General features: G+C 31.7%; 1 protein-coding gene across 4 annotated transcripts in view; it reads left to right on the top strand.

Annotated features, from left to right (window-relative positions):
- LOC118181529 (uncharacterized) overlaps positions 1-22,956 on the top strand; it is a 30,051-nt gene extending 7,095 nt beyond the window's left edge. For 3 of the 4 annotated variants that reach the window (XM_035350692.2, XM_035350696.2, XM_035350695.2), the window contains exons 7-15: positions 1,793-1,823; positions 1,922-2,062; positions 4,293-4,424; positions 10,493-10,705; positions 15,061-15,174; positions 15,978-16,249; positions 18,920-19,075; positions 20,396-20,491; positions 21,832-22,956. In XM_035350692.2, the coding sequence (XP_035206583.2) occupies positions 1,793-1,823; positions 1,922-2,062; positions 4,293-4,424; positions 10,493-10,705; positions 15,061-15,174; positions 15,978-16,249; positions 18,920-19,075; positions 20,396-20,491; positions 21,832-22,018 (1,342 nt within the window). In that variant the 3' untranslated portion in view covers positions 22,019-22,956. The remainder of the gene's footprint in view (positions 1-1,792; positions 1,824-1,921; positions 2,063-4,292; positions 4,425-10,492; positions 10,706-15,060; positions 15,175-15,977; positions 16,250-18,919; positions 19,076-20,395; positions 20,492-21,831) is intronic. The other variant, XM_035350694.2, reaches the window with a different exon arrangement.
- The last annotated feature ends 323 nt before the right edge of the window (positions 22,957-23,279 follow it).

Genomic DNA, 23,279 nt, shown 5'->3' with positions numbered 1-23,279 from the left:
GATGATTTGGCATACATCATGTCACGCCACCTGTTCGGATCTTAACATTTCGACGGGCATGAGAATGCTGCATCATATTCACGAATACTAGGAACTTATCTAATTCCACAAGTGGAAGATTCAGGATAGCTGGAGACTCTCGAAAACAGAGATGACACAATAAGATAGTTGAAGCACAATTCGCTGTTTACGTGGGTGGCCTGTTAAACAAACAAACAAACAAAAAAATATACCCTGGCCTCTGTTTTGGCTGTGGTTCTCCAACATCTGTAGTATCAGGCTCCATTGGGAGGAATTCAAGACATCTATCTGTCTTTGTGGTGTAGAGATCAGCACATTCGGCTTAAAAATTAAATGTTTATAACTTAAATCTGGTTTTAGGAAATGGCTGACATTTTTAAAACCAGATTTAAGTCCTATTAACAAAGACCCCCAATCGTTCTATGTGTTCAATTTGATCTCGTGATACCGAATAGCTCATTATTAGGAGAGAGGTTGCCAAGTATTACACCATGGCTAATAATGGCATAAACAGCTTTGAAACTTATTAATTTGTGTGACTAATACGAGGGAGTACATACCATCTTTTGGCAGCTAATCAGATATATTCTTTACAAAACTCAGAATTATAGAGACTTATATTAATGGATGCAGGGTTCTTCATCGCATTGTACATTGAAAATATCGATAAGAATTTTAAATCTCTTTCCTATCTTGTATAATTTTCTCTCAAATTTCATAATAGCAAGCAAACTGCTCAGGAAATATAAAGAAAAAAAATGAAAGCAAATAGGCTGGAATTTGCAAAGAGCTGCAAAAGCGAGGACCTCTGCTACTGGTCTTTTTCAGCTGTATTTATCTGTTTAAAATTCTTATTTTCTGATGAATTACTTAATTTAGTGAAATGGTAAAAAGCAAGAATATGCTGGCTGCTACTCCAATGAAAAGTCTAAAAAACGGATTACTCTCTTATGCTTCGGAATTACATGGCCCAGGACTTTATGTTCCATCTGACAACATTTTCAAGCTCGCTTAATAAAATACAAGATAATTAATGTTACTAATTAGTTGGACTGTCTGAACGCTAATGTTACTGATTAGCTGAGAGATTTCAGCGTGCAATTTCGCTTGTATTCAGAAATAAATGTGATTACTTGATTGATATCTACTCGAAACGCTGTAAACACTACACAGATATTATTTGCATATAAAAAACAATTTAAGAGAATAATGACATTGATTCCAATATGATTTCATTACAAATGAGTTTTTTATAATAAATACTGCTTTATGAAATCATTAGTTAAATTTAATGTGTAAACAAAAGTGTCAAAGAAAATAACTCGCATTTTATGCTGCCTGAAAGCTTCATTTAGTTAAAAATATAGTGTTTGAAGACCTAGAAACATGTAATTTGTTTTGCAAGAAGGGAGAGATCCGGAATACTAATTGATTCCTGTAGAGTTGACTCCTCCATATAATTAAGCAGTGATAGGCTCGTGTATTCAAATAGATATATTAAGCTTCAAGCCATTTAATGCCTCTTCCTCTGTTATTTTTATTACTATATCATACGCCTTGGGAAATGAAAACAAATAAGGAAACAGATATTGTTTTGATCTAAGTCTTTTAAACTCTACATATATCTTACTTTCAGCGAATCTGATATTTCAAAAAGCAACTTCTAATTACTTCAAACTGGTTATTAGATAAAATAATAAATTTTCACTTAATATGCATATGATGATATTTAGAAAATTTTTACAGTGAATTTTAAATTATTTTTTTTTAGGGTTGAAGCATTTGATGAACAAGAACTTGAGGTAAGTTGATTAATGTATTATTTACCATTTAAACATTTAGATGCATAGTAAGCTATTACTTGCATTAATTATAAATAAATATTTCTTTTCATTACTAGAGCAAATTTATTGCCCTATCCCTGGCTTTCAAAACTGATCGTACAACTCTGAATAAAAGACTAGATGTAAATAAACGTCAACGAGATACGGCTGAGAAGAATGTGGAAATCGAATTTCAAGCAATGCGAGAAAATTTAAATGTAAGTTCTCAAGCAGCAAAACGTTTAATTCTCTTTTTAAAATGATAGAAATTAAAAATATATTTCATTCCTTAAAAGTATGCTAACTTTAAAATTTAGAAAATTCATTTGCGAACTTTACTGCAGACGCTCAATTACATTCTACTGCAAAGTTTTACTTTGTAATAGACCAGACATAACAAAAATTGCATAAAAATAAATTTGAATATTAAATTAAATTTAATAAGGATTTTAAGTATCTAAAATAAGTATTATAGTTTAGTCTATATGCATTCTTATTTAGAAATTAAATTAAGAAACAACGGAAAAATTAGGTATTAAATTCTGGATTATGGAATGAAAAGGCGTAAAATTTTTCATTATAAGGAAAATATCACTTGACTTACACTGCATGTTAATTTTAAGATTATCTGATGCATTTACACTTGTTAGCAATAATAAGAATTTGGAAACAAGAGTTACGCAATATCGATGCTATTTAGGCTTAAACCCATCTGTCAAATTAAATATTCTCTCTTGCACTCTCCTTATAGTGTAGCGATTAGTACATTCAGCTAAAACACTTAAAGATCCGTGGTGTGATTACCTAACAGGTAGGGCGTAATAATTTTTTACGTTTCCAGCTTCGAATGCCTAATGAGGTCTACATTCGTAATTACCTGCTCTAGTATCAAAATATCGGTACAAATTAGAATTTTAACTTTGAAATATCAAGAAAAGTAACAAATCCCAGGATATTTTTTTTGGCGGGCAGTAGCCATTTTAGGCTTTGGCCACTGCTAAGGCCAGAAGCGGTGGCCACTTTATTATGGAGGCACCTAACTGACGATCACAGTTACCTACTATAAAGGGACAGAGAGTTTACATCCATGCCTTCTCTGGGAGTCGAACCGGGGACCTTCGGTAGGGTGGTCAGAGTCACTAACTACTGTCCCGTCTGGGTGGCAGTTCTAGCACAATAAATATACTGAACAGTAGGGCTTGAGTCCTAGGCTGAAGCCCTACGGAAGCCGATCAGTAACCTTGAAAAAAAATGAATCTGAATCATGTAGTAATAAATAAAGCAGGAAATAATAGTTAATTAAACTTTTAAAAATAAATATCTATACGATGTCTGTGTATTATGCCATTATAAGTTTTTGATCCAAAAGAAGGGTGGGAAATATTAAATATTTATTTCATTATCTCCACTGAACTTTCATTTTTTGTTTTTCAATTACTTACATTTAAATATTTAAATAACGGCCCAAAACTACTTCTACAAATATCTCGTTGTCTATGTACTATGAGAATTCAAAGTTGTGTCTTTTTAATATTATAATATTGAGTTATTTTATAGATAATGAATAATTAACTGAAAATTGAAAATTTAATTTAATAGCCTTGGCTTAATATATATAATTTTTTGACGTTTGAAAGTTGTATCAAACATTTTTGCAAAACAAATTTTAAATTTATGCGTAAACTTATTCATAAAGAAGTGTTAGCATGGTTAAAATTCACGCATTTATTAAGATATTTCGTTCTAACATACTCTAAAATTGCATAATCCATGACTTAGCACTGTTTAAGTATATGTTTGATAATCAGAAGCTTGTTTCTATTGTTTCTGAAGCATTAGCAAAGCAGCCCTAAAAGGTACTTGAATTTCTTTCCCGTTTGAGATGAAGAAAGTTATGTGAACAAAAAATATCATTAACATATATTTTCTTCCTCAGCTTTTCTTTTTTTGTTTGAAGCTACATGCTCTAAAAACACTGTATCTCCTACTTTGATAGAGAGTTGAAAAGTTATATTAGCGTATTTTGCAAATCATGAAATTTCCCGACCAGAATCGTTATGAGCACGCAGAAGGCAAAATAACCATATTCTATTTCAGAAGTCAAACAACAAAAATCAGCGTTATACCTACAAAATTTTGTAGGTATAACGCTGATTTTTGTTGTTTGACTTCTGAATTAGTATTTATTCGGCGTGTTATTGTGTCTTAATTAACCATATTCTATGCTTAGAATTTTTCTATTTATTGATCTACATTTATTTTAATGAATACTGTTTTTTGAAGAATACTGAAGAGGTTTAATTACCAGAGTTAAATACTCTTGTTAGTTTTTCCATTTAACAAGAAGTTACTTTATTGAAATGTACAAATTTTATATCACGTTTTAACCTTTGAATCTTACTTTATACTTTCAAAATGCTGTATCAAAAAAATTTTAAATTCTTACAGATACTCAACCTTAAAGCTTCTAGTCCTGATATAAGAGATGTGATTTCGAAAATTCAGAATCATATTGACGTTGCTCAGCAAGCTACATTTAGAATGTCTAGTCGCTCTGAAACTTATGGTTCTGTTCAGCAGGTAAGAAGCACTTAATAATTCTTCTGTCATATGCAGTAAAATGTTACTATTGCAGGCAATCAAAAGACGACAGTGCTTATTTCTACGAACAGGAATGCAGTTTAAATAAAGAACATACAAGTACAAATAGGAATCAGCGCTAGGAAGAGGACTAACGTATAATTAACACATAAGGTTAGTAACTTTTAACCTAATGCAGATTACATATAGGACAGGGCAGGAATAAGTGTGTAGGGCACTAGCACAGCGCCGTACGCAAAATTGCCTTAGCATAGCTGTTCCCAACCTTTTTCCTTTCTTGTACCTCTTAATAAGACATACTGTAATTCTTAAACGCATCTAATCTCCTCCTTAAAATCCTACAACCCGCTGACACTCATTCATTATTCTCGAAATATATCTTGCAATGCTTTCATTTTAATACCATAAAATTAATAAACTGAAATAAATAAATTCAGAAAAGTATAAATTCTTCTTTTTCAGAAAATTTTAATTTTGAAACTGTTTAAAGGAATCTTTCATTGACAAGATCTGAAATTCAATTGTCTTTCTCACTTCGTTTGGGCATTTAATGTTTTAACGACTCTTGTAAGCCTTATACGAGTGGGTTCATATGCCCTCTTTAACTTATTTTATAAACTGAAGCTGGTTTTTCCGGCAAGAATTTGTAAAGTGTCGCGAATATTTTGGCCTTATTCCTTTTCAATGCATGGTTCCCAGAAATCTAACTTTTTGGGCATTGAACACAGAATCAGTTTTGTCAGACGCTTTTTAAGCAGTTATGGAACTGTTCAGCAGTCCTAAGCTCAGTTTATTTAATTTTGAAAAAATATCGTTTACTCACGCAAGCCTTTGAAACAGTTCGTCATTGTGGATTTTCATGCTGATTTTGAAACGGTGGTTTCTCAAACTTTGCTAGGCGCAGACACCAAATCGAAACTGTTTGCGATAAGTAGCTTCTGTAGTATGCAAAGATCCATTTCTTAATTATTTTTTCATTTTTATATAAACAACATCTTATAATTCGCAGTTTTAAAAGAATAGGAATCTAAAACAAAGCTTCACACTTAACCCTTTGTTGCATCATGCCCACTCTAGTAGACAAAAGTTTAAATTTGTTTATTCTTCCGTGAATGCCTTAACAGATTCCATTTCTGTGTTTATTCATTCTATATTATTAGAACTTTCAACTGTCGATCACAGATGGCTCTATAGCATCACTAAGTAAAACATTGCTATTTGGAAAATGGCTGCTACTTCTGTTTCCAAGTTAGTACAATTTCTCATAGTAAACATTATATAATATTGCTTACATTTTCTTATAATGCCCTTTTTTATTCATAATTAGTAATTTTAGACATTTTATTTTAAATGTCAGTTTGAGAAAATTGTGGAGTGGGTAGATAAAGATCTACCGAAAAGAGTGAATTGAAACCCAAATGTACTGTTTATCAAGCCAAAACACCACTGGAAATGTTTATGTTTGGCAAGGAATTTCTAGAACATTTGGCATTTGAATCCAATAGGTACAGGTTACAAAATCGTAGCAAAATGAATTCAATCATAATCGACGAAATGAAGGTATTTTGGAGGATCTGTATTTACATGTTAGTTGTAGATTTACCATTTAGAAGATGGTAATGATCACTGCAAACAAGGCAGAAAATGATTTCAAATGAAATGACCATAAATCGTTGGGAAGAGATTTGTATGCATGCTGTCCACTGTAGTGAACAAACTGTAGCAATTATTTAAAACGAAATTTGAATAAAATTTTTTTTATTATTACTAAGGTTATTTTAGGTAGAAAAAATACAAACATTTTCGTTTAATTTCTCTAGATTATTTGTATGCAACAAAGGGTTAAACTGGTTTGTATATCACAGTTTAAAGAAAGAAAGCTACATAATATGACAAGCGCGGGCGGGACTAGCTACAATTTACTACATTGATTTTAAACCCATTTCGGATAGTACTGATTTTCTAATCAATACCCTATTTAACTTTTCTGAATATTTTGATTTTTATCAGCATTTCTTATAACACTTTATTATTTCCTGCCATTACTTTTCCTTTTTTACGTACTCCTAGGGGTACGCAATGGCATAAGCAGGCGTATAAATAAGCATAAGCATATGATGGTAAGTAAGCATAAATTATAAATAATAGAAATAAATGATATAAATAAATAAGAATAAGATATAGTTGCATAAGATAAGATAATAAATAAGCTTAAGATATAGATAATATAAATAAATAAGCATAAATTACTAGCATATATAAATTATTGGCTCCGAGAACTATTTAAAGATTCAATACCGGACCTGAAACCCTTAGAAGCCGCCATATTAGGAGGAAGGTGGTCATCCAAGGCAAAAAGAGTCCAACTTGAGAGCATAAAGTATCTCGCTACACCGCCGCCTCGTACCATACTTACAGGCGATGGATTAAAAAGTTCTCTCTCCTCATGGCTGAACAGGTCAACCGGGATCACCACTCGGGGTGAACTGAGACCACCATGAGGTGTGGTATTCTATAAGCCTGGAAGTTTATCGATCGTTGGAGCGCTCCCGCCAGCACTACGCAGGCAGTCCACCGGCTGAAGGTTTTACACGGAATATCTGTGATGACCACGGACTGTCCATGGCAGCGCACCGCTACCAATACCATGTCTTTACACGAAATTCGAGTCAAGAAGCAGAGCCACGCCCGCTACCGATACCACCAGCACGATGGCTTATAGCCTTTTTTCCCTCGGTGTAACCGTACAGACAGTCTTTCATCAGGGTTCTGGAACCGCCAAGCTTACAATGCTTTTCCCCCAGGGTTTTCTGTCAAGACATAGAACCAAGCCAGCACTGCACTCCGGGAAGGTGTAGGCATAAGATACAGATGGCATAAGCAGGGGTCTCTCAACCTGTGATGCGGGTACCCCTGCGAATTACGCGTACCACAAGTTCAGAGCCGCTGCCTTGGCACACTAACTGTGTCTAGATGAACTCAGATCCGCAAGGGCCTGCAAGCGTACAGCGTCAGGAGTTTATTGAAATTTAAAAAAAAAAAAAAAAAAAATGAAAACGAGAAAAAGAGGCTCACAATGTTTTGTACATACTTCCTGAAACATTGTTCAAAGGTTTAACACTGGTTTTCACTTTGAAGTTAGGAGTAATAGCAGTATATATGGGGTTCTGACAATACTTTTGTAGTTTGGTGGTTCAGATTGTCGGTGACACTTTAACAGATACTGTTGGTTACAGAGGTTCCATTTAGCAGTAACACATTAGGAAATGATGTTTGGAGTTTTCTCAGCAGATATATATGATAAATGAAATGGTGTTTCAATATGCAGTAAATATCATAAATTGTATAATGGATACTTTAAATGGTGTTGCAAGATACATGCAAGATGCTTAAATTGGTGGTACAATATTGGCCTATAATTGGAGTGCGACTGTATTATATATAATGCATGCGGTAGAATGCACAAGTTATAAAAGATATGAAACACTATAAATGCCTTATATACACCAGTTACGATAGAATATGATGGTATAGCATGATGGTATAGCTACAATACATGCAGATTCGTTAGATGGTTGGAAACTTTGGGTTGTTTAATATTTGGTTAGGTAATTTCTGTTGGTGTTAGAATTAGTTGCCATTTATTGATAGCTAATGTGATTAGATTTAATCAGTGGTCACTTATTCATAGTTCATAGTTTGTTTGAAGTTCACAGAGTTCATTGACTGATCCCATATGCGTCTTACAGTATAATAATTCATAGCTTCTGGCAAGTTACGTAAGTTTCTATTCTATTATAGCAAAAAATGCGTATCACTGAAGGCAAAAAGCACTGAAGGCAAAAAATGCGTATCACTGGTAGCACATATTGGCGCAAATTGCCCTTGACCTTTAATTAGAAAGCACATTTTCCTCCCTTGTGGTCCTAATGGCTTAATTGGGAGGCTCTAAAGGCACAGTTAGGCGCCTTCGAAGAGACACTTATGTAGCATTTTGCTCTCCTTTGTGTCTTTGAAGATTTGAATATTGACGACACAAATATACATAGGTATTATTCTTGCATCGCTGAAAGCGCAGGCTTTAGAGTAAGGTGTCAAGGACGGTACAACTCAAGATCTTGGCGTTGGAGCGCTTCCAAGATGGCTTTAATGTGGTGTTGAATTTTGAGGTGCTTAATCATGAATCTCTTAAATTCAGTGTCAATATCTATGGCATACCTAATGTGCTTGTTCTCTGTTAGACAGCACTGGAAACATATAGTGGTCTTTCTCCATATACACATATAACTTTAAGGGACTATGTTGCTTTTATGGAAGTAGACGGAGAAGGGGCCGTGTCCGGAGACTTACTGAGAGAAGCAATGGGAGAAGCATTTTCATTAGTTTTGTAGGCTTAATGTCCTTGATGTTCTTTCTATCATTGATGTTGTCGCTTTTTGTGTGCAAGGTTTTTCAGCTTTAGTTTTAGGGCATATCTAGGCCACGGGGTTTAATTTTGTAGCCCCATTGCTTGACGTTTGCATATATGATACATAAATATAAATGAATAAAATGAAATAACTAGAAAGAATGCTCTAACCCTTTTAACACGGATATCATCCCAGAGTATTCAGCATATTTTGAATTTCATGTGTCATCAGTGGCGTAATATTTTTTATTTTTTCGTTACCACTGAAAGTGTTCTTTATTAGAACATTAAAGATTTATTTGTCACATGACTCATCCAAAATAATAACCTCATCATAAAAAAAAGTATTAGCAACAGCTGCTGTTAATAGCGCATTCTCATCCAAAGTTTTTAGTAATTCCATTCGAAGCCTTTTCACTAACTGTTATCAAACTCCAAAGGAGGATGCAGTTGATGATGGTTATAATCAAACCACTTGCCAAGGTCACTGAAGCCATTGTATTGCCTGAAGAATATTCAAGTCGTAGCTCAAAGGAATGAGCAATGATTGAATTGATAACATGCCCATAAAGATCCGTTCATAGTGGATTTCCAAATATTTTTCAAAGTTTTCACCCCTACACTGCAGCGCTCAAATGTAAGTTAGATGAAAAACAGTAACGTTGAATGTTTTCAGATTAAAACATTTTCGAGAATGAGAAGGGACGTTATCCACGAACAACAAAAATTGTCATTTCTGCTTATAAAATTATTTGTCCAATTGCGAACAAACTTTGGGCGAAGGGAAGCTTGCCTTTCTTTTGAAAAATACATCGTCTTTTTCCTACTATAAAAAATTAACGCACTGTCTTTTTATAATTTTCTATAATATTCATTATTTTTTAATCTACCGAAAGTTATTTACATCGTACATTGTTTCATGACTCTAAAACGTCTGGTTTCATAGATCACACATAAACCAAGAAACAGAAATCTTTCAGATTCACCTCAGTGCTCTAAATTATCTTGAAAAGAATGCATAGAATTCCCAAATTTGATAAATGGAAAAATTGATAAAAATCTAAATATTATTTCTTAAATAAATTCTGAATTCTGTCAACGGGAAAAATCTTTTGACCTTATGGTCATTGTAGTACACTAGATTTTCGTTTGCATTTTAAACTTTGATACCTAGCTTCTTGTTGTAAAACAGAGGATGCTTTCTATTCTCATAATGCCAATTTAACTTTTTATGTGAACATTAATGACAGTTATACACAGTTTACATTGGTATATTAAATCTATTTCTAACATTAACTGATATTCAGTGTTAGTACTGGACATTAAATTTGCTTAAGCCTAAAACGTAATTTTTTAACCTCTAAAATTTAAAAATCTTAAACTTTTAACCTGAATTGGTCTTGAAATGGTTATGAGTATTATGAAAGGTTATTAAGTGCACTTACTAATGCGAAATATTTTTATTTCTCAAAGCTTTTGCTTGGTTTCTTTTATAGGGCAATTTTCGAACAATTAATTAGCTATGTTGAATTTTAAATCTATACCACATTTTTGCATCAATTTTAAGTGATATCATGTATATTTATTACTAAATTATAAATAAAGTTTTTAAATGTGATGCCATATTATTTACATACAGGAAGAACGAGTTAGCCGTGCTTTTGAAGTTTTAGTATTGTACGTCGATCACCTGAAACGCTTGTTTGATAAGGAACACAAGGAGCTTGAAGAAACAAGGCGCATGCTGACAGATACTCGAGTGTTCCGGAAAGATATAACAACAGATGGTATTTCAGACGACCAAAAGAAATACTTGAGAACATTTGGCTTACCTGCTGGCTCTATCAAATCGGTAAGTAAACCTTGTATTGCAGGTCATTCGCATAATAATAGTAATATATCGACTTAACTGAATTGAATTTTTTTGAAATCTGTCCAATATTTCAATGCTGGCAACAGCATTTAATCTACTTTATAATTAACTGGTATCTTTTCGAATGCAAATTGCTTAGAGAATACCGGAAAATGGGACTGTTGTATGGCCATTATTAGGGTTTGCACTATGTGTAACATGAACACGAGCCTATTTTCCAAGATAAAATTTATCCTGGAAAGCTCCCCTTCTCTTGAACAAATAGTTCTCCCGTCCTTTGCCATATTCGACTATATAAGCAAAGCCCATTCTCAGACTGATTAAAGTAGATTTCGGAGTATAAATGCATACAGCTTTTGTATTAATAAGTAAACGTGCTGAATTGCCATCAGAGCACATTTTCATTTTTCCAGTTAAAACATTTTCTTTGAAAAAAAAAATGCGGATTCCTTTTATCTTGGATTAGAAATGTTAGCAGCTCAGCAAGCTTTCTTGTTTTTATGCCTGAAGATCACAGTGTATATCAAAAATATTTAAGCCTAATTACAATTGTGTTTTCAAATAGCCCTTGTACAAAATTTCTATATTATAATAGAAGTAGTTAAAATTCATTTTAGTCCATTTAGTTTTGGGCATGAAGATGGATCAATGTTTTAATCTCTGCTTTACAATATTTTTCTCACTATTGTGAGGGCATATCTATCTCTGTTTTTAGGTTTATTCGTGCACATTCTCTTAAAGCAAACTCAAGGGGTGTAATTTGAGTTTTTAAGACTGATTTATTTAACTACGGCAAAGCACACAAGGGATATCAGCCTAAAGGGAGGGATGCCTTCGTGGAAGACATTCTAAGAGGAACTGGCTAGTATACACTTTGAAGAGGAAAAAACGAGAAGATTTCTTTCCTCCAAGCTGACAGCCCCTACAGCTTGAGTTGCAAGTTTAAAAATCATATACTTTACTTTCTGCAGTTCTGAATATTTTCTGTGATTAAGCTCTAGTTTTAGGGCATATCTGGGTTTAGTTTTATGTTATATCTAGCATATCAATCCTTGAATTAGCAATCTTTGTGAAATTTAATTTAGGTTATTCACTTATAGGCATTTTCCTTTAGTTTCATGTTTCTAAGGTAGTACACTCACGAGTCTCTTTTTCTGTTAAGTGTGAATTCTAGGTTGATGTGCCAATGCTTATATACTTTATTGCAAGAATGTTGACTTATTAAATGAGTAAAATTTAAAAGGCTAAAGTTTTGGACAATTTTATATACAAATATTACTAACCAATTGCTAATAAAAAATATACTTATTTTTAGCTACAATCTGATAAATTTAAAGACTTTCAGAGAGGTGTAAAGCTTAGGAAGACTATTACATGAAGTTAAATTGATTTGGGAAACAGTTAACTTTAGAAACCCCTCATTTTAAGCATTGGAAGAAGGTTATTATACTTTACAATATAATAATAACAAAAGTGATAAAACTAAAAACAGCAATAATAATAGAGTAAAAAATTGAAAAGAAAACAGACAACATTTCATTTGAACATCTGTTTATTGAAAGTCAGTCTTACTAACAAAAATTTCGCTATGAAATCTAAAAACAACATGCGCAGTTCTCTCGATAAATATAACAGCAAATAGTTCTGAGGTAGTTAAAGTCTGTATCTTTATTCAGTTTGTACAAGGAATGTTTACGCTGTCTCAGAAACTCCATTCTATTGTAATATAACTATAATATCATTTTCGATTAATCTGATGATGAAAGGACGTATTTGGCGTTTTGAGGAATTTCATTTTTATCTTAGCTACTGTAGATGAAAGACTGGCTGTAGGCCTTTTGCAGCCAGGTGTTTCCAAAATTTAGCGGTTCCTAAATTCTGCCGTTGAGTGCCTCCAAAAATTTATCGTCCTTAAATTTTGCTACCCGGTGTGCCCGAACTGGTTGCATCGACTTTGGCGTTGGCCCTATTTGGATTTAATGTTATTTTTAATATATTTGACAACGCAGGTCTCATATAATACCTTAATTAATTTTATTTCCATTTTAATCGCTCTAGATATTCATAATTATGACTATAATTCTGGATATTTAAAATACACATTTTAAAACGTACTGAAGGCAAAATTCGTTGGGCCATTTTATTATCAGTTACATAATTTAAAATTGCCTCACTATGTTTTATTTGTAATTCATTATTTTTGTCTGAAAGGAAAAGTTTAAGTACATAACTCATTAATTATATCTTATATATAGCTAATATATCTGATAATAATAATAATATGATGATATTACATTAGTAATTATATTATAATATATGCTATGATAATAATCTCATAATAAAATTATATCTGATTTATCTCTTACTACAGCTGATAATAATATTCGTGAAAATTTATGATAATTCATGATGTAATTGACATAATTATAATATATTTAATATAATATGTGCCTGACTTATTTTAATTTTCTTCAAGTACTTTAAGTTATCTTAAATATTTCCTACTTCCCAGTTGCCATTCAAGGTAGTATGAAGATTTTAATTTGCACTTCTTTATCACAAAAATGATTAAAAAATATCTAACTTTACTAAAATATATATTGTATTTTACTACTTCTTGTCTCTTCTGCATATTTTGAAAAGCATTTCAACGCATGATACGAAATCTCGTAAATAATCTAATAAATGCAAAAGTTTTATCTCACAATCTGTGTTACAATTTTTTTTACATGAACTTTCGAGTCGTTGTCTTATTTTAATTATTATCAGTTTAAATATAGTTGCACCAGAGGAAATAAAATAAATCTTGTATTGAGCATTTGATTCTTGTAAGAATTTATAGTGATGATTTTGTAGATTCATTTAAATATTACTTCCTCTTATTTATTCATACCTTCGAAAATATTTCTTTAATATTTATTCGCTTTAAGTTACGAATGAATATTTAACTAGGTAAACTTTATTTTTGACTTTAAACAGTGTTCCTGTTTCTTTTATCATAGATGATTTAAGTAATTGTTAATTGTTAATGCATTAATGGATTATAGTATAATAAATAATAAGTTTGCTCATCATTTTGTCATTAAGAGAGATACGTTTCAAGCAAGAAATATAACTTCTCTTTTTCTGCAATAGGAATCATTATGCGCTATCGAAGGGATTATGTGTTGCAGTATCTTTAAAAAAAAATACTGTATAGTTTTAAAAAGAAACATGTTTATCATTATTTATGTATTCTCTAGCAAACACTAAACTAGTTAGTTTATCATTATTTATGTATTCTGTGACGAACACTAAAATAGCTATCTCCATTGTAAGATTATTCAATTTCCTTGAGCGTTTAAAGAACCACCCACGAACTAGCAAAAATTGGATTTCATATTTTTTTCTTTTCTTATTTTTTACACACCTGAAGAGAAAATATAGATAAAAGGTGATTAGGTGGCAGTAAACTGGATCTGAGGATCTTCGATTAAAACAAATCGCCATTAATTTGGTCTTTGAACTTAATGGCGGTTTATTTTACTACTAGATTCAATAATCCTTGTAGTAAAAAAAATGTATTACTTTATTTGAACTGAAAGATTTATTTAGTGAGTTTTAGACTTCATTTTTCGCATTGAATTAATGATTATGGACGAATCTTTCTGATTATTTGAATAAATTAAAGTTTGCAAAATTTTGTAAAGTTTAGAGGCCACATGATTCTTCGATTAGCGATTGTTGGATAGTCGATGCTACTAATTCAGTCTAGAAACTGGGAGAACGCCATTGGTTCTGAGAGATCTTTTCTATATTACATGAACTAGAAATCCTTGGTTACACCAGTTCCCGTGGCAATAAGAAGGAATTTGTCAAAACAATTTTCGCATAATTTTCATTGATTTTTTCTTGAAAATGAAGAAGCCGAAAATTCCTTTAGCAGAAGCAGCAGAGCGAACTGTTATTATCTTAAAATGTAGTTATTTTAAATCTGTGAGATTGCCTTATTGTATTATATTTAAAGACTCCTGATGACTGATTGCATTTAGTCAGTCCCGGAATAAAATCTTTTATATAAAGTGCGTCCGGTTTACAAAAAACCCACACACAGGTATCTACCGAAAAGAAATTTACCCAAAATATTTTTACCATCTCTCAAGTAAAGAAAACCCAAAGTTGTCAAGATAAGTGATTATTTGATGCCAAGCGCAAACTACTACACTTTAATGAAAATTTCTCCCTTAATTTAGTACTTTTTAATGCACCTTGTGCGAACAAATATGTAATTAATAAAGAATCATTTTCTACCAGTGAAAGAAAGTTACTTGAGTTTTATTTATTTTTTATCGCAGATAGGTAGACGAAGAGCTAGTGTTGCAGATTTTCATCAACATTCTATGCCTGAGAGCTGCAAACCCCCTGGTTTAAGCCAAAGCTGGACATCTGGCTTTTGTATGATGAAGGTGGTAAGCTAGTTGTTAAAATGTTTTCTAACGACTTCTAATATATGTGATGGTAAATTAATGATTAAGCTGTTTAACATTATTTTCTGTTGTGTTTTGCATTAATATTCTGGAACCTACTAAAACCTCTAAATATAAACGACTGGAGTTTAAAATATTGTTTCACATTAATTTTTCAAATGCTATTTTTATATACTTAACTTTTTACTGGCACCGGACAATATTTATACAATAGGACCTGTTCTATACAATAGGAATACAATAGGAATACAATAGGAATTGCGGACAATAGGAGGGAAATTAGCATGATAAATTCCCACAGATTATAAATAAAATATAGAAAGAATATACACATATAGAAAGAATTTTATTTTAATACTGGCGTCGCATGAGTAAATGAAAATCAGTCTGAATCCCAATTATATCAAAACAGAAAAAAAAAAAAAAATATTTTTTTTTCATGCTCTCAGTTAAGAAAAAGAATTGTCTAAAACAGAAACCTAAGATAAGAACAATTAATTTGAACTTTTGTAATATACTGGAACTGTTTCACCATTTTATTATGTATGTATTTTATTTACTTACAACATCATTTATTTTGATTTAGCTGAATAGAAACGTTAATGTCTTATGAGGGAATTTTATTATTCTCTCACTTCTCTCTTCTATTATCGTAGACTATTTTCAAACTTTATCAGTGTTACATTTATGATATACGTATACTTATCCGTTACCCAAATTTTTTGTAAACATTTAACTTATACCCTTCCTTACAATTTGATATGGAATTTTTATTTTCAAAATAGGAGTCAAAACAACGCACACCGGGCCCATTTCCAACTACATGTGTAGGTTTGAGCGGCAGTAGCCTGCCTACTTCCCCAATAACTTCCATATCCCCTTCTAGAACAGGTACTATTAGAGTAAATGCGAGACGTCGTTCCTTACCTGCTGCTAGTCCTATGGCACCACAAAATATGCTGCAGAATCTCGAAGTACCACCTGATGTGCCAGCTCCGAAACCATTACAATATCTCTCTGTTGATAAACAACTTACTGGGAAAAAGGACCGAAATGTGTAAGTAACTATTAAATATGAAAGAAAGATTTAGTTTTCTCAGTGAATGCATTAAATTTGCGTATGTGTCTAAATTTCTTAGCCTAAAGCGAAATTGCTTAAATATTACTTTATCAACAAGCTATCTGGTGCGACAACGCTACTCTGAGACCTCTACTTGCATACCTTTTATATGGGTAAATTAAATTGAATGGTTTAGCATAATATTCTACGTAGTTTTTTAAAATTATGGATACATTTGGCATGGGTATTTACATTGCAGCATTTCAACAGACATGTAGAGTCATTCGGTTATTTGAAGCAGGAGAAGAGAAAAATATACAGTGCTCTCGCCGGGACCCGAACATAGGACTTCTAGAATACGCGTTGAGTATGCTTCCAATTACACTACGAAGGCATACGGAAAGGAGGGAGAAACACCTTACAGACATACTCTCTTCTTCAATATATTACTCTGTGGAGTTTTCTCGGAAGTCAGAAAATTACATTGCGCTTCATTGTTAGCCAGTTTTAAAATTAAGGCACCACCTAATCTTAAAAGTAAACTTAAAATAACGATATCCTACAAAACTTCGTGTGTGCCGGGAATCTGGGAGTGAGTATAAGCATTTGAAACTGTTACTCTGTAGAGTCATTAGGTTAATTGGAAGCAGAAGAGATGAAAAATAGCAACCGCCTTCGCCAGGAATCGAACCACGGACCTCGAGGATACCGGCCCAGCGTGCTAGCGTTACACCACGAAAGCACGATAGGGAACTGGAAGAAATACCTTATAACTCATGAGGATGTTAACTTAATATATCTATTTCGTTCAATGAGTCTTTTGCAGAGACACTTTTTTTGACAAATGACTTATTGCAGTTACAGTGATGACGCGCTCTAGTTACAAATGAAACGTACACACATGTACACACACAAAAAAAAGTCTGGGATTATTCCTATTTAGTAAAGGTAGATTTAACTTGATGGTAAACTCTAAAAATATGTTAAAATATTGAATTAAAATCTTTAAAAATTAAGGAAAATAGTATAAAAAAGATTTGATTATGTTTATTTAATAACGGCAAAGCAGGCAAGGGCTATCTACCTAACGGAAGTATGCCTTCGTGCAAGAATTATTAAGGGAAACTGTCTCATATACACGTTACCGTTAGGGAAAACATGCAGCTAGCCCATTCGTCGGGATTCGAGCCCCAGACCGAACTAACAGTGTTCAGCGACTTTACCGCTTGGCCGCTGGTGGGCCTGATGTAAATTAGATCATGACACAGAACTGCAATATGCAAGTGAGTTATTATAGCAGTGCTTGCTTCTTCATTAGCATTGCTATAGCATTCTTCATTAGCATACTATAGCAGTGCTTACTATAGCAGTGCTTGCTTCTTCATTATTTCTTCTTCATTAGCAGTGCTTGCTTCTTGAAGGAAGCGTTAAAATATTCAGAATGAAATACGGATCGATGAAGTGTAATAGGGTATTGTATGAAATTGTGTATGATATTGTTTCAAAATGTATGAATTAAATATGAAAATTAAAGCGGTCGAATATTCGTTCCTACTTCAGTTACATAAAGGCACAGTTTTGTATTTTTATGGCGCAGGGCTTAAATTCATGCGTTTTAAGTAGAATTACGAATTAAAAATTTTTTAAGTAGACAAAGGAATTTTTGCTTTCAAAATATGTTTCAGTAATATCTTCTAAAAATGAATGTATTTAGAGTATTCAATTTTTTTTATTCCAGTCTTCAATGCGCTACTTTCATATTATATGAAATTACTGTAATTTTATAAATTACTTTCTTATCAAATAAATTTACTAAAGTATTTCGAAGTTTGCTTTTAAAAATCATAAGTGTGCTTTTTTAAAACTTTTTATTGGAACAGTTATTAAGTTTTTAACCAAGACTTTAATAACTCAGTTAAAAGATGGATAATATTTTTAAATACTTTTTGAATTTAGTGCTACATATTTTTTGCGTCCATTTAATTACTCAAAATTTTTAATTAGATATATATGTGTACACCAGTAGTTAATTTGAAAAGTTTTACTTTTAGAAGATCAAACAAAGTACTATATTTCATCAATAGCTGAGGTTAAATTATCACCTATTCTTATTGTTTCACCTATTCTTCTGTTTTCTTTATTTCTTATTCTGTTTATTATTCTGATTTCGTGCCGCCAGATCAAGTTTTTGCAACTGCAGTTCTCAAATAATGTGCCTGTGATTTTACTTCAACAAATGACTCCATATATATTTTTATAAAAATATGTTAGATGTAATTTATAACAATTTCATTGATAATTTTATTATTTATTAAGAAAATATGTTTTGGATAGATACTAAAAATTATTAGTGCATCAAATGCTAGATTTAAACCTTGTTAGCTTCCTCAGGTGTTCGGTTCCGTGTCAATTTTGCAATTCCCAGTTCGGTTAGTCAACTGAGTAAACTCTTTCTTCGTTTTGATGCTTAAATGCGAAAGATTATCTTTTAAAAAACTGTTAACAGGGGCAACTTTCTTCAGTCAGATAGCCTTCTCTTAATTTTCTATTATCAAATAAGTTCTTGCAGCAAATTTTTGTCAAGGCACAACAGTTTTTAAATGACTGGAAAAAATATTCATGTTTTGAAGTAGAATTTTAAATCTTTTGCTATTTTTAATTTTTTAGCTGGACCAGAAAGTTGTCTTCTGTAACTGATGAAGCAGAACAATCTGAAGATGAAACTGAAGCAAAAGAAAATGATGAAGACACAAAGGATATTAACTTATCTTCTTCGGAACGAGTGGGAGATAATGTTCAAGATGATGCAGACATTGAAGACCAGTATGATAAAACTTTTAAGTACATTTTTTTACATGCTTATTTGATTGCGTGCTGTGTTTCAGTGGCATGAAATACTATGTAAACTTTTACAAAATAACGGGACAATATGTACTCTACACGTGAAATAAATACCGCAGTGACTATAATTACAAGTTATTGCTAAAAGCCAAGGCATCACAGACATGACGCATCCAGTTGTGAGTTTCAAATAATTACAGTGGGCGTTTTCGTAGCTACTACTAATAATACAGATCTTAAAATTATAAATTATAAAATCAAAATAAACCAAACCCAAATACTAATAAAGTATTAAAAGTATATTTATATGGCAGTACAGTGATTAATTTTACAAATTTGATGTTAAAGTGCTAAATAAGAATGCGATTCCTTGTTTTACTCCAGAAGTGATTATGCAATCAAAAGTAAATTTCCGAGTAAATATTTGCTTCATTTTTATCTAATTAAACCTAAAGTAAGCATTTTTATAGATGAAGTCATATAGAAAGATTGAAATTCATCAATAAAATGACCAGTAAAAAATCGCTAATCAATTTGAATATGAAATTTTTGGCTCGGCATAGTTATTTGCTTTGAAGTATGTTATTACCAAAGTTATGTAAATTTGTTTTTCTTGTCTTTGAACGTTTGTTAAATCGGGCTTCCGTGCAGTCTGCGCATAGGTTTCTCATGAACAATTTCAGCTGACTCATGATATTAAGTACTTTTTTTACTCAAAACGGTTTCCTTTTTCTTATTATCTTCCAGTGCATTTTTTCTTGTAAGCTACTTCTGGATAAAATTATGCTACTATTGTTTTCTAAATTGTACTGATTATTGTTTTGATTTCAAACATATTTATCAGAGTTGAAATTAACAAATTATTTTAAAATAGCAAAAAAATTTACTGGAATTTTCTAAAAAAATTTAAAGTTTCGGAAGCTGTCGTTTAAATTTCGCTAGGATTACACAGGAAGGAATGAAATTCGTATTTCCATTTCTCTGTTAGCTACAATAATGAAACAAACTATTAACATATCATAAACCAATTAAGAAACTGAACGCAAAATTTTTTAAAATTTTTCTGCTGTTGGTAATCCTGAATAATAGCTCAATTGATATGGGATAAAATAATTCAAAAATAGAATATGGGAAGTCTGAAAACTAATTTAATATTATAACTTATCATAGTAAGTAATTTATATATGTGAAAACAAATTTAGTTCCAAGCTGAAAATAAATATGAGTCGTTGTTTTATTCTTTCAGATTATTTGCAAAGATATATTTATGCGTAGTATTTGACTTGGATATTTTTTATTTAGATCAGATGAAATTGAATCACAGGGAGAGTTAAATTCTGTCGGTGATAGCGGTATTTTCAAAATTATCCCTCAAAATAACATACTTCTGAATTTTCGGTATGTACTCATCAAATTCTTATTGTTTTAATCTTTATTCCCCTGTTCATTGATTTCATCAAAATGAAAGTGGAATGTTTATAACGCATATATGCATGTTTAGATATATTGAATTTTATCGTTGTGATAACAATATTCAAAATAAATTCTTACAGTTTCATTTTGCTGCAATTTGCTTTTATAATTTTAAGAAGTTAGACTTTAAGAAAATCTATGTATTTAAATGTCCATGCATTTAAAAATTTATTGAGAACTGTAGTTTAGCAAAGACATTTTTACATTGTAGATTTTGCGATGAATAACATGTCCTCTTCTAAGGTTACTGTATGATACCGACTTCTAACGTTATTATACCATACCGGTTTATGCATTTAAAACATCAGATTGACTTGCAAAAAGGTACACGAAAATGATTATGCAATCGAAATTTTTAGAGATTATTATTATCTTGCTATCATTTCTTTTCTTCTCACGCAAATGAATTAACATTTCAGCTCTTCATGTGCAAATGATGTCTTGTGATATTTATTTATTTATCACCACTGAGCAGGTTTCTGACCTAAGGTGTATACCAAACAGAATAAGGCCTGCTCAGCAAGTACAATCCAGTAGCCGCCACCACCAGTATAGCGCTGTATTTTTTTAAAACAAAACCAAAGTATATATAGTAGCAGTATTTCATAAATAAAGGCAACTTGCATTTCATATGCTACATATAATTCATAGTTATAAGTTGGTACTTAATATAATAAAAAGCGAAGTTGCTGATTGAATTTTAGAAATATTTAATATAATAAGGAAAACAAAAGACAAAATAAAAATAAAAACAAAATAAATTAAGGGGAAAAATAAAAATAAAACAAAAATAAAATAAATGAAGAAAGAAATAATGTAATTAAAATGAATAAATATATATAAATAAAAGCAGGCAAGATGAAAAATATGCAACCGCCTTCGCCGAGAATCGAACCACAGACCTCTGGAATACCGGCCCAGCGTGCTACCGTTACACCACGAAAGCACGCTAGGGAAGTGGGAGAAATACCTTATATACTCCCCTTTTTAAAGGGCGACTAGGGTTTTAGGGGACCTAGTCGCCAAATCCTGGGTGCGGAGAATCATCATCCACAACCCTTTTAGTTCGGGCGCCACTTGTAGAGTCATTAGGATTTTTTTAGAAGCAGAAAAGATGACAAATTAGCAATTTTCCTTTTTTTTATAGACATGTGAATTGAAAAGCGGGCGTGTATCATTATTTTCAATAATAAACTTATGATATCTGACTTTGCCACTGAAATCTAGTAAGCATTTCCTTTATTTAAAAATTTTTATTTTTATAGGAACTCTGTCAGCGAATGGCTCCATATCCAAAACATATCCATGGAATATGGTAACGAATTGCATCGAATATGGCATCAAAACAGCACAAGGACTCTAGTTCAGTATTCTGCCAGTGGACTATTAATCTGTATTGCTTTTTATTTTTTCCTTTCTGAAATTATTCCTTACATTTTGTTTCCAGCATAACAAATGTCAGACTTTGAACCTGAACGTATGTTATATATAAAAGCATATCATTTTATGAATTTATAATTGTCTTTTTAATGAGTCAAATAATATAGTAAGTATGTAATAAAAAGAGTATGACGATGTGTGAAACTGTCAGTTTGGGGTAGCTTCCCGTTTTTCCTACCCTCGATTGTGATGAAATTACTTAAATATTAATGATTCATGAACCAATGTAATATTTTCATTTGAAAACACATAACGTGTTACTTATTTAGTACAAAAGTAACACTTTGTGTACTACACTTAAGATGCCTAAAATTCACGGACTAATTTCCTTAATGACCCCAGTGAAAGGAAGAACTTTCTCCTCAATTAAAGGTTTATTAACTATCTAACTCTGGCAACCCAGTTTATGCCGTAACAGAAACCGAAAACGTACAGAACTTATTATAGCTGTTCTACTTTTTCAAGCATTCAATTCCGACTGCATAAAAATGCATGCGTTGTAACATACTGTAATATATATCTAATTTTATTATTTATGACACTTTAAAGTCTTAAAATGTCTTGTTTGTAGGCATTTCGTAACTCCTAAAAGGAGGCTTTCAGAACTTTATAAATATATAGATTCAAATTATATAGGTATGCGACAATATAAAGATATTGTGTTTCTTTCGAACATTACTGACAAGTTTAACTATTTCGTTTAGTTGTTATATGGTAGTCTTTCATTGAATACAAAATAAAAGTTCTGATAAGCTAATAAGTCAATGCGTTATATTTTCGTGCGCACAGTTACAGAATTAAATTTTCTCTTGTCCTTATCTTACTAACTTTATGTTATTTTTCCTTTAGAGCTGTGTGATCGATCGTATAGTTGCATTAATGTAAATAAGGAAATGTAAGACATATGTATAAGTTGAATAATTGGGAAACAAAAGAAAATTTAATACATGTCTGGTTTGTCTTGTTTTTTTTGCGACACATCTGCTCATATCTCATTAACGTCATTGAAAACAAAACAACGAACAAAAGATTTGATGATCTGAAGCGGAAAAGAAGACGATAAAAAAAGAAGATGGATTATCATTATATGATAGAGGGCATTATCTATCAAGTTTGTCATATAAACTACTAATGTCACAGGAATTTGAAATTCACAGAATCGTATGATATGTTATGCGTATAAATATAATAAAAAAATTGGAAACAAAATATGCGAATCATCTCGATTTATTCAGGACAACCAAGCAAGGAAACACATACATTTAGACAGTTT

This window comes from Stegodyphus dumicola, chromosome X2 (assembly GCF_044657685.1).
Source record: "Stegodyphus dumicola isolate Sdum_Otavi_A_Nest chromosome X2, ASM4465768v1".
In the NCBI taxonomy this organism is placed as follows: domain Eukaryota; kingdom Metazoa; phylum Arthropoda; class Arachnida; order Araneae; family Eresidae; genus Stegodyphus; species Stegodyphus dumicola.
Note: the sequence above shows the minus strand (reverse complement) of the source record. Positions and strands in the feature narration are given on the sequence as shown.